The following is a 16,720-nucleotide window of genomic DNA, read 5'->3' as shown; positions in this document are numbered from 1 at the left end:
GTGTGCTTGTGGGGGATACAAAACAAGTCGGAGAATTGTGCGATCTGGCAACAGTTGGTTCTATGAATATCATAGAGATTCATGGGGTGCACAGTTCAAACTGTTGTCAGAACCATTTAACATTTTTAAACATTCAAGAGCATTTTCGGTCCTTTAGACTGTTTTTTTCTTCTTTTTTTAAAAACACATAACATATGAGAAATCCTGTCCATGTGTAGAAACCATGTATAAACCAGTGATACAGGGATACCTCCAGCTGTGATTCTTGTGGTCAAGAGGCTGGATTTTTATTTATTTTTTTGGTCACAAGAGTGGAAATTGCTGCCAGCTCTGAACTTATATCAACAGTTCATGTACTGGAATTGTCTACGTCAGTGCAGACATGGAGAGGTGGCCAACGGCAGGTGAGGCCTCACCATGTATAAGAGAAAAATAGTGGTGGGTTTCACACAACCCCTTCCACATGTCCAGTGAATGTACAGGATGGTTCTTGTGGCTGTGCTACCACCAGAAATGTGTGCTGTCTCCCCTGATGAGTGTCCATTGAACATTCATGAGAAAGAGTTCTTCACACGTACTGACGTATACATGGAAAGCGCCTTCATGCGAGAAAAGATCAGGATTCCTTCTCAAGAGCAAGAGCTGTCCAAATGTTGTGGCTGTACCAGTGGAGAACTTGTGGCTACACAAGGAATGAACTGTGTGGGATTTCCAATCTATGCCATCAGTTCCAGCAAAAGATCTAAAGCAGTTTCATTTCATCACAGTTTACCAGGTATAATTACTAATGGACCAAGTTCCATTATTCATTAGTTTGTATCTCACCTTTCCCAAGAGGGCTGCTGAGGGAAAGTGAGTTGCTCAAGGCAACCTTTCTCCCCCCGCATAGTAGCTCTCAGGGAGTACTTGAAAAACTAAGGCTGCAGTCCTATTTGGACCCACTGAACTGTGTAAACATGCATATGATAATGACGATTGGGCCACATGAGTGTTTTCAGAGCCCATTTTCATTAGCATTTCTTTCTATATTGGGTTTGGAGTGAAGTGTCATCAGTATGCTGACAACATTCAGCTCTGTCTGTCTATGTCAGCCTTCCCCATCCTTATGCCCTCCAGATGTTTTGGACTTCAACTTCCATCAGCCCCAGGCAGAATGGCCAATGATCAGGAATTCTGAGAGTTGTAGTCCAAAACATCTGGAAGACACCAAGTTGGGGAAGGCTGTTCTACATCATCTGAGTCAGGTGAAGCTGTGCAGGTACCAGGCCCGTGCTTGGAGCTGGTAATGCGCTGGATGAGGGCCAATAGATTTAAGTTTAGTCTGTTAACTTAAGTTCTAATAGGGACAGGAAAACCAGCAATGTTTGGGCTTTTCACGGTTCTCTGATTTCCATGTCAATGCTTGGTTTGTCTTGTTCTCATCCCTGAATGCAAGCGTCTTACTTTTGAATGGCAAAAGTCCGCATTTTTTATTGCAAAAAATGCACATTTTTAAAGTAAGCACCCAAATGGACACTTTCTCTTCATTGATTAAAATGTGAAAATATAAAGTGCGAGGTTTTTTTTTTATAGGATGCATTTTGCAAACACGATTGCAAGTTCAAGAATGTGCTATCTTTTCCTGAAAAATGTGATTGTGTTCAGAGTTCTGCTGTTCTGCTGTTTTTCCGAACTCCAATGAAATTCTCTTACACCCCTAGTTTCTAATATTTACAGCTACCCCTATTAGTTTGTTTATATCCCAACTGCTGAGAGACAATGACCTGCTTAAGCAACCCTGGTGAGTTTCATAGCCCAGTGGAGATTTGAACCTGGGTTTTCATGGCCAAGTTCAACCATACCGATTTCAAGTATTCCCTCTCTTTCCACGTACACAATTGACCTTGTTTTAGTTATCCAATTCATCAGCCAGTTCTGGTCAGTATTTATAATCTAGGCCACTCCATGGCAGCCTTAGCCCAAAGGTAATGCTATATTAAATTATTGCAGTGCTGTTTTGTTGTGGTATATCTGCACATAAACATCACTTGCGGAAAAATACATCCTAATCACGTGGTTGGAGTGCAGGGTAGGCTTGCACTGCCATACCATAATGGTTTGTGCAGAACCAGCAGGACACGTCTATCTTGCTACATTGCCTTCCAGCTACAATCCCATTTCAAAAGGTCCCCATCAAAAATTACACAGTTTGTGCAATTCAGCTTGAAATGACTTTTAGGAAGCCATGAAAGTGAGCCAGGCCCCCATCATGTTCTCTGCCCACACCCAGTGTTGTGCTGGGAGAAGGCTCAGTGCTGCACTTCTACTTTGAGTCTGATGATGGGGGCTGTTGCCTCTCAAAGAGAACCCATCTCTGCCGCTGTGCCAGAACAACGTCCTAGGCGGACTCCTGATGTGAGCACAATGCCAGGCATCGTGGCAGACACAAATATGTCATGCCATCAGTTATGGCTTACCCTAAACATTTCTTCTGTGTTGCTGCTGCAGCTCACAGGATCTGGTGCTAGGACAGTGAACGAGCTGAGTAGAACATAAATAATTTGGGAAGCTTGGCCTTCTGCCCTGAGCTATCATGTATAAACAAGCCCTTTGTTCTTTGTTCTTTTAAAAATTAAGCTTGCAAGTTCTGCTTGGGCATGATGTAACATCACAGCCTTAGATCCAAATCTGCAAACTAAGAGCCATTATGCAAAGAATAATCCTTGGGACAGAAGAGGGCAGGAAGTGTTTGTACTCTGGCATCCATGTTTGCAGGCACCAGCATCAAGCCAGTTGTCTCAGCAGTTCAAGTAAGACAAAAACTTTTGCGTGTTTCTTTGACTTATTCTCTATATTCCTTGATATAAGTGCCTTATGGCTTCAAGTGATATTTAAGATATATGTCTCATAAAACCTTTTACATTATGTTGAAATATTTAGGGGGAAAGTTTACTTGTGAATATGGAAATGTTAATTTTTTTTTTTTACAGGCATTGACTCTCAAGATCAAAATTTGTCATGTTCTAATGTCCCAGGACACAGATCCTTGCAGAAAGCTATAGGACATGCATGGTTCTGCACACAAGAATCTATATGCAAACATCCAGATGGTTAGGGGCAGAAGGGTAGGGTGGTTGGATTCAGACCTTTCACTCCCAAAATTGTTGATCAGCATTGTCGAGGCTCACAGTACCCACTATTTGTAAAGAAGTAATCATTTCACTTTAATCTGCACTAGTCTGATCTCACCTGGAGTACTCTGTCCAGTTCAGGGTGCCACACTTGAAGAAGCATATTGACAAAATGGAACTTTAAACCAGACTTGGACTGGACCATCCTTCAAACAGAGGGAATCTTCCAATAGACAACTGTCCTCTGACAGCCCTTTTAATAGAGCACTGTCTGCTGTGAATTTGGACACATGGCCACCCTACACATAAGAAGAGGGCAAAGACTTGTTCTTTGCTGATGCAGAGGGCAGGACTAGATCTAATGGGCTGAGGTATAGCTGGGTAGAACATCAGTGGAGCTTTAGGAGAAATGTCTTCAAGATAAGAGCAATTCTGCAATGGAACCAATTACTGGGCTGCGGGTGGGGCGTTCTTTTCCACTGAATGTTTTCAAGGAGAACTGGACAGTCATCAGTTGGGGATCCTCTAGCAATGACCTCTTCCAGCTCTATCCTATATACTAATAGCAAACTTATAATCCGAGTGCAGATCCTTATGTAGCCAAAATACCGCCATCGACCCACAAGTATCAGCATACTTGGGGGAACCTCAAGGTTTGCAGAAGTACCCCCCCCAAAAAAAAAAACTCTTCAGGGAAAAAAGCCTTAAGGGGGGTGGGAGAAACCCAAAAACACATCAAAGAGGACTGGGCATGTGTGATAGCCACAGAACACTGAGTGTCTGTTGGGGAGAAAAATAGAAAATAGGGGATGTGGGAATGAAGTAAGAAGGCATGGAATCCTGAACAGGAGCAATACACATTGCAATATTTTGCTGCGGGCTTCATGTATGATCCTTTTATTTTAAAGCAGGGGAAAGGAACCTTTGGTCTTCCAGATGCTGTTGGCCTACAACTCCCTTCAGCCTTGACCATTGGCACTGCAGCTTGGGGCTGATTGGAGTTGGAGGCCATCAACATTTGGAGGGCCCCAGGACAGGTTTCCCACCATTGACTACAAAATAGTCAGCAAGCTTTGTAGGACTCTTCCTCAGGCTGGATGCTATATTTAAAAATGGGGGATGAGGTTGTTGGGGGCAGATGGTAGAAAAGCCCCTGTGTGGGCCATGGTATAATTTCAGAAATGTAGAAGATGTCATTTCAGAGTTAAAATAGAAACTTCTTTCACAATTCATGAGACTGTATGGATCAGATCATGGAATGTGTTGTCCTGTCTAGTAAAACAAAAGCAGAATTGTTGTCCTGTATGGTACAGAAAAAAAGAATGGATCAGCCTTTAGGCTAAGTATCCTATGGTAATGAGGCCGTGGTTCCACTACCTGGAAGCTTTGAAATATGGTGAATGTACTTATGCTGATATATGTACTAGACACTTTTACAATCTTCAGAGGTAGCTGTATTGCAGCAACCCCCCCCCCCCATCTTAGGGTTTTTCTAAATGAGGCTTTTAATCTGCATCTTTACCAAGGCTTCTGCTTCCAGATTATTTGTGGGATTAAGACCGGGTCCTTTACATGTGTTTTTCCCCAGGGTTTTTCTTTTTCTACCTTTTTATATGTTCCATTATACAACCACTAAGTGGCGCAGTGGTATATTGGAATCCCATAATTACAAGAGGCTTCTATAACGCCACTGAGAAAAATTCCAGACTTTCCTTGTTAGGGAAAAAATATGTGATAATGGTTGCAAAACACTGGAAAGGCCCTGGAGCATGATGATGTCATGTAAAGGACCTGCAAACTACCATGAGTGATCAATCACAAGCACACAATAAAAGCCTCATGTAGACAGGCTCAAAGTCTTGTGGCACCTTAAAAACTAACACATTTATTCTGGCCTTTTTGTGGATACTGTCTGATGTGTAGACAGTGCCCACAACAGTTTATGCCAGAATAAGTGTTTTAGTACTTGAGGTGCCACCACAAGACTTTTTTGTTTTTTACAATCTTTATGTTTACATCAGCATAGTTGTTGCACCATCACATAAAGAAGACATAGAAGCTACACTATGTAGGGGGATGCTTGTTACTGACAGGACATGAGAAGAGGAACTACATTTGCTATGCTATTACACTTTTTCCGAGAAAGGCTGAAAAGAAATAACATTTCTTTTTAATATTCATTTTATAATAATGTAGGGTTCATATATATATACATATATATATATATATATATATATAGAGAGAGAGAGAGAGAGAGAGAAAGAGAGAGAGAGAGAGAGAGAGTTTAATTAGATATTAATTAATTAATTAATTAATTATAGATCAGTATTCTTTCGAGGAATTAAAGTGGACAAGCTGGATATGACAATGGAATACAAGACATACTGGTTATTAGCTGTTGCCCTGTGTTTATGTTCTGTCTGCCCACACAGTGAAGGACGTCCACCATGTAAGTATATATTGTTTCTTAATAAACAACACCAGCCGAGTTGATGATAAACTACAAATATATTAGCAATTGAATTAACAGTTGAATTAATAGTCAAATACAAATTGATAATTAAAATTGCAGCCCCCTAAGAACCATTTTTTCTCTTTAGCAATGTGAGTATAAGAGAGAGATGAGAGAGAGAGACTGCCACCATCACTGTTGACAAAAAGCAACCCATATTGGCAGGCCAAACCTTGTTCTATGTAAAATTATAATGGCAGTGGACGACAAGGAGATTGCACTGGCCCATGTGAGGCACCAATTATATGGATATCCAGCAGATTTCTTACTTATTGGTTGGTATGTTAAGCTTCAATGATTTACATAATGGGTTTACTTATCCCTACTCTCACTTAACCTCTTCATGGATCATAGAATCATAGAATAGTAGGGTTGGAAGGGGCCTACAAGGCCATCGATCACGGCAAGGCAAGGCAAGGATACAAGGCAGATCACTGCCTTGTTGTGGCGAAAGGGCTTGCATAACTCAGTGAAGCCATAAGCTATGCCGTGCAGGGCCACCCAAGATGGACAGGTCATGGTGGAGAGTTCTGACAAAATGTGGTCCACTGGAGAAGGAAATGGCAACCCACTCCAGTATTCTTGCCAAGAAAACCCCATGGAACATATCACAAGGCAAAAAGATATGACTCCGGAAGATGAGCCCCTCAGGTCGGAAGGTGTCCAATATACTACTGGGGAAGAGCAGAGGGTATTTCCAAGTAGCGCCAGAAAGAGTGAAGTGGCTGGGCCAAAGCCGAAAGGACACTCAGCTGTGGATGTGTCTGGTGGTGAAAAGAAAATCCGATGCTGTAAAGAACAATATTGTTTAGGAACCTGGAATGTAAGATTAATGAATCAAGGTAAGCTGGAGGTGGTCAAACATGAGATGGCAAGATTGAACATCGACATCTTGGGAATCAGCGAACTAAAATGGACAAGCATGGGCAAATTTAATTCAGGTGACCATCATATGTACTACTCTGGGCAAGAATCCTTTAGAAGAAATGGCATAGCACTCATAGTCAATAAAAGGTGGAAAAAGCAGTACTGGGGTACAATCTCAAAAACGATAGAATGATTTCTCAGTACGAATCCAAGGCAAACCATTCAACATCATCGTAATTAAAGTCTATGCCCCAACCATTGGGGCCGAAGAAGCTGAGGCTGATTGGTTCTATGAATACCTACAACACCTTCTAGAACTAACACCAAAAAAAGATGTCCTTTTCATCATAGGGGATTGGAATGCTAAAGTAGGAAGTCAAGAAGTCACCGGGATAACAGGCAAGCGTGGCCTTGGTGTACAAAACAAAGCAGGACAAAGGCTCATAGAGTTTTGCCAAGAGAACACGCTGATCATAGCAAACACTTTTCCAACAGCACAAGAGGCGACTCTATACATGGACATAACCAGATGGTCAATCGAAATTAGATTGGTTATGTACTTTGCAGCCAAAGATGGAGAAGCTCTATACAGTCAGTCAAAACAAGACCTGGAGCTGACTGTGGCTCAGATCATGAGCTGCTTCTTGCAAAATTTCTGCTTAAATTGAAGAACGTAGGGAAAACCACTAAACCATTCAGGTATGACCTAAATCATATCCCTGATGAATATACAGTGGAGGTGAGGAATAGATTTCAGGGATTAGACCTGATAAACAGAGTGCCTGAGCCCTGAGGAACTATGGACAGAGGTCCGTAACATTGTTCAGGAGGCAGCAACTCAATCCATCCCAAAGAAAAAGAAATGCAAGAAAGCAAAGTGGCTGTCTGATGAGGCTTTACAAGTAGCTGAGGAAAGAAGGGAAGCGAAAAGCAAGGGAGAAAGGGGAAGATATACCCAACTGAATGCAGAGTTCCAGAGAATAGCAAGGAGAGACAAGAAGGCCTTCTTAAATGAACAATGGAAAGAAGTCGAGGAAAACAATAGAATGGGAAAGACTAGAGATCTTTTCAAGAAAATCGGAGATATCAAGGGAACATTTTGTGCAAAGATGGGCATGATAAAGGACAAAGAAGGCAGGGACCTAACAGAAGCAGATGAGATTAAGAAGAGGTGGAAAGAATACACAGAAGAACTATACAGGAAAGATCTGAATGTCCCTGATAGCCATGATAGTGTGGTCACTGAACTTGAGCCAGACATCCTCGAGAGTGAAGTCAAGTGGGCCTTAGGAAGCATTAGTAACAACAAAGCTAGCGGAGATGACACTACAAGCTAGGCTTCAGCAGTATGTGAACTGAGAACTACCGGAAGTACAAGCTGGGTTCCGAAGAGGCAGAGGAACTGGAGATCAAATCGCCAACATTCGCTGGATCATGGAGAAAGCAAGAGAATTCCAGAAAAACATCTATTTTTGCTTCTTTGACTACACTAAAGCCTTTGATTGTGTGGATCACAACAAACTCTGGCAAATTCTTAAAGAGATGGGAGTACCAGACCATCTTACCTGTCTCCTGAGAAACCTGTACGAGGGTCAAGAAGCAACAGTAAGAACCAGACATGGAACAACCGATTGGTTCAAAATTGGGAAAGGAGTACGACAAGGCTGCATATTGTTGCCCTGCTTATTTAACTTATATGCAGAGTACATCATGAGAAACGCCAGGTTGGATGAATCACAGGTTGGAATTAAGATTGCCAGGAGAATTATCAACAATCTCAGGTACGCAGACGATACCACCCTAATGGCAGAAAGCGAAGAGGACCTAAACAGCCTCTTGTTGAGGGTGAAAGTGGAACGTGCAAAAGCTGGTTTGAAACTCAACGTTAAAAAAACTACGATCGTGGCATCTGGCCCCATCACTTCCTGGCATATGGAAGGGGAAAAAATGGAAGCTGTGACAGATTTTATTTTGTTGGGCTCCAAGATCACTGCAGACGGTGACTGTAGCCATGAAATTAAAAGACGCTTGCTCCTGGGGAGGAAAGCTACGGCAAACCTAGACAGCATAGTAAGAAGCAGAGACATCACCTTGCCGACAAAGGTCTGTATAATCAAAGCTATGGTTTTCCCAGGAGTAATGTATGGCTGTGAGAGCTGGACTGTAAGGAAGGCTGAGCGCCGAAGAATTGATGCTTTTGAACTGTGGTGCTGGAGAAGACTTTTACGAGTCCCCTGGACTGCAAGGAGATCAAATCAGTCCATCCTAAAGGAAATCAACCCTGACTGCTCATTGGAAGGACAGATACTGAAGCTGAAACTCAAATATTTTGGCCACCTAATGCGAAGAGAAAACTCTCTGGAAAAGACCCTGATGCTGGGAAAGATTGAAGGCAAAAGGAGAAGGGGACGGCAGAGGATGAGATGGCTAGATAGCATCACCAATGCAATGAATATGAACTTGAGCACACTCTGGGAGAGAGCGGAGGACAGGAAGGCCTGGTGTGCTATGGTCCATGGGGTCACGAAGAGTCGGACACGACTTAACGACTGAACAACAACAACACTCTCACTTAAAAGCACAACAATGAAGAGGCTGTTCACAATACTAGCTCAGCCTTGTGAATGTACTGAGAGATTTTGAAACCATGCAAAAGCAGCATGGTATTGGGCATATGATTGCTTTACCATATGCCTGACTCACAACTTAGCCCATAGTTATCATTTCACTGCCCACCCAGCATTCAACTACTTTGCCATGGGGTGGTAAATCTGGTTGCTCCAAATTTACTTTAAAAGTTAAAAATTAACATTACCAAATTAAATTACTGCAATTGTTATTTTCAGTGCTAGTGAATCTTACATTACACATTCAAAAATGGAGTAATGCATTGAAGAGCTATTGAGAAGTTAGAACAGAAAGGAACTTGAGAGGGCAAACCAATACATGTCTATTCAGAAGTAATCTCCACTGAGTTTATTTATTTATTTCATCTCTATACTGCCCAATAGCCGAAGCTCTCTGGGCTGTTCACAAAAATTAAAGCCAACAAGGGCACAGTAAAACAATTAGGGATGTACAAAAGTCACTTACCTTTCTGCGGATTATGTTCATGGTGGGGGGGAGGCGATCCGTTCATCCGTTCCCTGGAATCCTCGACGGCCGGCTGTGCTCCATGGCGGCTCCACGGAGCAGCCGGCCAGGCCCAGGCCAGAGCTGTCCGCAGCCGGATTTCCGGCCGTGGAGGGCTCTGGGTAAACAAAAAACACCCCCCCCCCGTGTACGCAAATGGCGGCGGTTACGGCCGCCGCCATTTGTGTTCCTTATTTTTGGCCGTCTTCGTCTATGTAAATATTTACATAGACTATTACGGCAAAAATAAAGGGGAACGCAAATAGCGTAGCGGGCGCTATTTGCATCCCTTTTTGATTCGCCGTTTTAGCCTACATAAATATTTACGTAGACTAAGATGAAGACAAGAAAGGGGAACGCAAATAGCGTACTGGGCGCTATTTGCGTTCCCCTTTCTTGTCTTCGTCTTCATCTATGTAAATATTTATGTAGACTAAGATGGCGAAAAATAAGGAACGCAAATGGTGGTGGCCGTAGCCGCTGCCATTTGCGTATGCGTTTTTTTTTTTTAAGCCAGCTGTGATAGGCTACGTAAGTCTTTATGTAGCCTATCACTGATGTAAAAAAAAAAAAAAAAAGATGAGACTGCAAATGGCAGTGGCGGCAGCCGGTCGGAAGACCAGCTGCCGCCGCCACTGGAGCCGCCGCCGTCCGGAACATCTGCCACAGGTAAGTCTCGTCCCGGTGGGGGTGGCAGGCCATTCCACCATGGATTTTGGGGGGGCAAATGGACTAGCATTCGGCCTCACCGAGATCCGTGGCGGAATTCTCTGACATCCCTAAAAACAATATAAAAACATTAAAACCACAATATGACAATACAACCAGAATAAAACCAGCATGAAACCTAGCAGCAATGCAAAGATTTAAAATAACAGCAAAGCTAAACGTTCAGTGGGAATGACTCCCAGGGAAATGAGTATGTGATTGCAGGCTTCAGCCCAGGGCTATTCCTTCCAAACAGATGCATGCCAATGTCTAATGGATGTCAAAGAGAGAGAGAGATGTAATTCCACTTCCACAGGCATCACTGCAGAGCAATGCACAGCAAATGGATGCTGCTTTGATGCAACAGTGCCTGATGTCCCCTGGTGCTTCAGACCTTCTGGAGAAAGAGGTAATGATTCATGGAAGGTGGGTGGAGAGGGGAAGAAGCACTGCTTGTTGTTTTAATGAAATTGCCCAGGTCGGCTAGATATAGATGATGCTTTCTAGGTGCTCGCTCTTTGTAAAGTCTATTACAAGGAAAAAGCCCTACACACATTCAACTTTAGAAATGAAAAGAACTTATTCCCAGGCATTCATTATAGTTCCTAGTGTGAAAAACATGGTGAAATGAATGTTTCTAGACAATTAAAAACGTTTCATTTGTAGCACTGTACCAGGGGTACAGAACCTCAGGCTGGGGGTGCAAAGCTGGCACTCTGGGGTTACCCAGAAGGCCATGGCCCCTTCCCCTACCCCATACACTGAACCACCAATTATTGGGTGGTTTCCCAGCTTTTGTGCAGTTTTTCCCCATTCTAAAAGGTTGAAATGCCTCTCCTAACACTTAGTTCCTGGCAGGAAGAGCTTTAAGCTAAAATACGCTGATAGATATAGAATATGCTGATAGATAGATGTGCTGATAGAGATAAAATATGCAGATAACTCTTGGGGGCTGGAATGCAGCCCCCAAGAGCTACTCAGAAATGGAATTTGCCCCTTGGACTGAAATAAGTTCTGCACCCCTGCACTATACTCATGCTAGCCCATATGTGCTTATACATTATACAGGGGTGGGCAACTTGTGGCCCTCCAGATGTTATGGCCTACAACTCTGTTTTGCCAAAAGGCAAAGGTTCTTAAGAGGATTCAGAAGCAATAAACACACAAGTGGATAGAAGTCAAAGATTGTATTAAGTAGCAGGCAAAAGCGATACATAGAAACACAATATACTCAGCAAGATAGGCTTATATTTCCCCTTTCAGTTGTCAGGAGCTCCAGGTGAATGACAACCGAGAGAGTCCAGTCAATGGTTGGCACACAGCACCCCCGCGGTTCAGGTCTGGGATGAAGTCCCCTGGGCAAAACTTTGGGGACTTATTACCTGAGATCTCCTTTTGCTACATGCAGTTTTGAACAGCACTCTCAGTAATCACACCTGTTGTGTTTATACATTCTTGTACCACCCAAAGATAAATTATAGCAGGTGGATGGCAGCCAACCTAATAAATTTAGAGATCCTTCTGACTTTCAAGGTTGTACCATCCCAAGCAGATAAATGATTTTGAAAAACAAAGAATTAAGCCAAGAAGCTTGAGGACCCTTAATGGGGCCTGTTTCTTAAGGTTCTCCAGGAGATTCAGGCATGAGGGAACAACTGTGACACACCACCCTATCTCCTCGATATACAAAGGTCTTCCAGTAAATTTCCTTCACAAACTCCCATCATCCCTCACCATTGGCTGGCTAGGGTTGATGGGAGTTGTTGGCCAAAACATCTAGAAGGCCACAAATTGCCTGTCCCTGCAATATAGCATGACAGTCTATTCCTAAGCCATTCATGAGGTAGTTTTGCTGTAGACGAGGGTAGCCTTGCTATAATGGGATAGCCATACAGCCATTTCCATTTATTTATTTTTGTAACCCAAGAGGATATTTGGAAGCTACAAAGATTCCCAAGCCTCTTGTGTAGAAAGTCTCCATCCCAGCACCTGAGAGTTTGAGGCACTGGCATTAGGGATGCTGGAGAAATTTGAGATGGACTAAAATGAGCTTAGATTTCTAAGAATCCGACCTGTGGAATCCGCTGTGGACCAACCTCCTCAGGCGTGGCTGTCTGTGGACTTTCGGATCTTTTTTTTACTTTCCTGAAAGTTACACATATTTATTCATAGGAAAACACACAAGTTTTTGCTGAGGAAAAGTTGTACGGAATGGGGGCAATGTGCTAAATGTTATGTACTAAGGTAAATTATCTAAATTGCTGCGAACCCTCTTATGAAATTATTTGTGCATTTCCACATAATGAAAAAGAAATGAATCCATCTGTGAACGGATGACGGAACAAAAGGCGTCTGACAATCTGTGAAACATAGACACAATCCGTACATCCCTAACTGGCATGGAGACTTTCGAGATGAAAGGGCTGATCCATGTGATGAGCTTCTCTGTCCATTATGACAGCTGCATAGAGCCTCTGCCATGCAATGCAAAAGCATGATGGTGACAAAGTGGGAGGCACACTACCAGAATCACTTACAAAGCATCCCTGAGATGTTTCTCTTGGACCTGGTTTCCATGGGTGGGATTCAAGCTACCAGCGGGTTATTTCTTAACCTAGGCAGAAAGCAAGATTGGGTTGGATCCGGACTTAGTCATTCTTAGAGAAGACTGATTAAAATCAATTGCATTTAAGTTGTGTCCAGATTTACTTAGAGTAGACCAGTTGAAAACTGTTGTATTTATGTTAGCTATGACTAACTTAATTAGCACTGATTTCAATAGGCCTACTCTAAGAATGCCTAAATCAGAATTCAACACATTATATTTTAGATCTTAGCCAAGATTATTAACTGAAAATGCAGAGAGAGGCAGGATGACCTAGACATGTTTCCAATAGTTTCACTCCACTACGCAAAGAAAATGATTGAACCACAAGCAAGAATCGACTGCGGCTATCCAGGGATCTCACGCAAGAGGTGCAAAAGAATTGGATGCTGCTTTGATCCAAAGGCTTCTACTGCACCAGTGTGTTTCCACCCCCCAGTAAACAATGGTAATGACTTTACATTAACATTCTCTGATTTCCACTCCTCACCGCACCCCCAAGAACTCAGGAAAAATAAATAAATTATAGGCCAGTACACAATCGTGTGGCCTTAATGCCTGATCAGAGTAGGCTGAAGTCACAAAAGCTGTTGCCAGAGCAAACAGTAACTTCTCTACAAAGATAGCCATGGCTTCTGAGAACAGGTTGCTAGGGGAAATGGCTCCTCCGCTTTTGTTCTCCCTAAGAGAAGAGAACACAAGGCAAAAACAACAGTAAGCTTTGCTCCCCCTGCTGACTGTTGAAAATATTGGTGGACAGGAGCTATTTCTGTTTCCTCAAGGCCAAAACAGTCATGACCAGTGGTGTAGTGGTAAATCTGGACATGTAGGAGCTCATTGTGACAGTCTCCAAGGGCAGTCCAAAAATTTCAGGCAGCTGTGTCAATCCATATCAACAAACCAGTTCTAGGAGTTTTCATCTCCACCAGGAGCACATCTTTGGTAAAGCGATTAGGTCTGAACTGCCCATTCCAGACCAAGCCATCCCAAATACTTTGCATTCCAACATGGAACAATATACTGTTGCTTGGAAAATTCATTCTCCTGGCAGCTACAGTGAGCATCGCAGCTAAGCTCAGAGGGAACAGGGAATTCTGAGTGGGGTGGCAGATGACATCAGAGTCCCTGCTAATGAAAAAGTGCCCATCCCTGCGAGCCCTGCATCCACTACACCACTGGAAATTACTTTAAATCTGTGTCTAGCAGCTATGACTCCCCTCACATTTTTACAATAGAATAGGTGCAGTCCCCCGATTGGAACTCTAGTGTGGGGGTTGGGGGCTTTTAAGATCTAGATTGGGCCCGCTGCACCTACTCTAGAGTAAAAATGGGGCAAAAAGGATACAGCTGCTAGAGGTGGATTTAAAGTAGTGCCTGTTTGGCCCTCAGAATTCCGGTCAATCCAGATGAGGACCCCTATCACCAGGGTGGAAAGAATGCATGCCCAGGGTTCAGAAAATGGGACTGGGCACAATTCTTTGACCAATGGCTAAGTGTTTCTGCCTATGCAGTGGTCCACAATGTGTCTTCTAAAGGTTTGTCCACTCTCTATGTATTCCTGGTAAAAATAAATAAGTGGCAAATCTATGGAAAGAAAAGAAGGATTGCAGTAATGCGGCTCACTCTTCTGAACAGTTTCCCGGCATTGTGTAATGGACAGGAGCGCAAGGGAGGAATGTGGATACCCAGCCATCACTGCTGAGGAATGTCAAGCAAAAGGATGTTGTTTCAATTCCTATGTCATTAGTACTCGGTGGTGCTTTCGCCCTCTGTCTGATGCAGGTAAAAATGCAATGATTTGTTTGTGGTAACAAGGTTTTTCTGAAATAGAAAGGGACTGACAGCTTCTCTAAACCAGCAATTTATTGCACGCTTGTGATTGGCTACTCCTGGATGTTTGTGGGTCCATTACACGACTTCATCGACATCCAGGGCCCCTCCGCACTTTTCCAGGTTTATCCTGCTGTAAAAAAACACCAGACTAAATCAGGCATTTTTTTAAAAATGCACAGAATCGGTAGTGTGTAATGCCGCCATCATGCTCTATTTCAGCCACTGAATGGCACTGTCTAAAGGAATACATAGGAAAAGTGCCAAACCGAAGGTTTCAATTCAAACCATGTGGTCACCCATGTCTGCCGATGTAATGGAGCGGAACACAATCCCACAAAGAATCCGGAAGCAGGAAGCCCCAGTAAGGCAGAGGGATTTTCCATTAATGTGGAGAAGCCCAAAGTGTGCATAATAAGAGAGCAGTGTAGGGATGGCAGTGGGGCTATCATAACCCACATCCACATGACCCACATGAGCACTTTCTGAAATCAGGAATGAGAATGCAAGGCACCAGAAGAAGGTCTAATATTTTATTTAGTTATTATGTGATATCACATTTCCACCAGGGTCCACATGCTCTCGTGGAACATCCCTGTGACATCAAAGGAGCACAAAGGAGGCTTCTGAGATTGGAGCTCCTTTTGTGACAGTGGACCTATCTATCTGCTGTCAGACCAGGAGATCTGAAAAACCCTGTGGCCCCTGGGATGATCCCCTAGAGACCATAAGATTGCAGCCTTAGTTAATATATGATAAACTAAGTAATATATTATAAAAGGACAGCATACCAAAAATAAACAATCTCCTTTCATGCTGTTTTGCCTTAATTTTATCTACACTGCAAATATATTCCATATTTTATTTAGCCATTATGATTTAGAAAGTAATTTGTGATTTTGGGTTCTATCCAATGTTAGTCCTACTTAGAGTGAACCCATTGAAATGAAATCTAAGTGAGACCAACATTGGATACAGCCCTTTATCTACTGTTTGAGAGCACTGTAATCCTGTGTTGTAATATATAAAACGTTTGGCTCACATTGGTAGAGGTACAACGGTGGAACTTCATCACCCAGTGAACATTTTAAAAAGAAATCTAGTCAAAAATTCTTCTTTGACTCTTGCTTTTGTTTTAAGAGCCTGCCAGGACGTGTGGAATGGCACCAAACAAAAGAATGCAATGTGGGTATCCTGGCATCTCTGCTGATGAATGTTTGGGGAAAGGCTGCTGCTATGAACATTACCAGTATGCTAAACAGGTTCCATGGTGCTTCAAACCTTCATCAAAGCAAGGCAATTTTTCATGATGAAGAATGGAACTTAAAGAAATTTGGGATGGCTGAGGAAGATGCATTGCAGAATGAAGGGGAATAGGATTTCCCTTCCGACAGATTTTTCTCCTTGCATTACCATTTTTGTATGTATAATAAGCATGAAGAATTGCTTGTATGCTATTAAATTATCCAGCGTTCAACATTTTGGGGGGTTGTCTGACCCTAGGTTCTCACTTCTCAAAGTAGGAAAAACCTTACCATCAGTACTAGTAATAACAAATAAATCAATGGGAGACATACTTTTACACAGCTGAGATCAGCCCAGCATCAGTGACTAACCCCATGGTTGTGATCACGTTACTGTTTGACAAGCAAGCAGAAAATGAACAGCAAGAACTGTCATAGTATGAAAGACCTGACTGTCAGCCAATTCACATTTTTAAATATAATACATTCAGAGCATGGACCAAGTAGATCTATGTGGAGTTTGGTGTGTAATAGCTTTCTCAGGAACCCTGCTTCCAACTCAACCCCAAACTGCTTCTAGTTCAGGGTCCTGAAGTTAAATTACCACAAAGTTGCTGGAAATTCACATTCAGAAACATAAAATGTATTTCATTTTGATGCAATGGTAAGGAGGTTGCTATACTTTCATTACTGATTTTTTGAGGAGAGGATT

General features: G+C 42.7%; 1 protein-coding gene across 1 annotated transcript; it reads left to right on the top strand.

The window, feature by feature from the left end:
* The first annotated feature begins 483 nt into the window (after positions 1–483).
* On the top strand, positions 484–16,666 carry LOC146349929 (uncharacterized). Its single transcript, XM_084845506.1, has 7 exons — positions 484–775; positions 2,654–2,789; positions 5,432–5,559; positions 10,586–10,738; positions 13,227–13,382; positions 14,595–14,716; positions 15,905–16,666. Exons 1-7 carry the CDS (start codon positions 484–486, stop codon positions 16,139–16,141), a joined length of 1,224 nt encoding a protein of 407 aa, XP_084701632.1. The 3' UTR covers positions 16,142–16,666.
* The last annotated feature ends 54 nt before the right edge of the window (positions 16,667–16,720 follow it).

This window comes from Heloderma suspectum, chromosome 3 (genome assembly GCF_057233095.1).
Source record: "Heloderma suspectum isolate Gila_16-S chromosome 3, 16-S_ref, whole genome shotgun sequence".
Lineage (NCBI taxonomy): Eukaryota > Metazoa > Chordata > Lepidosauria > Squamata > Helodermatidae > Heloderma > Heloderma suspectum.
Note: the sequence above shows the minus strand (reverse complement) of the source record. Positions and strands in the feature narration are given on the sequence as shown.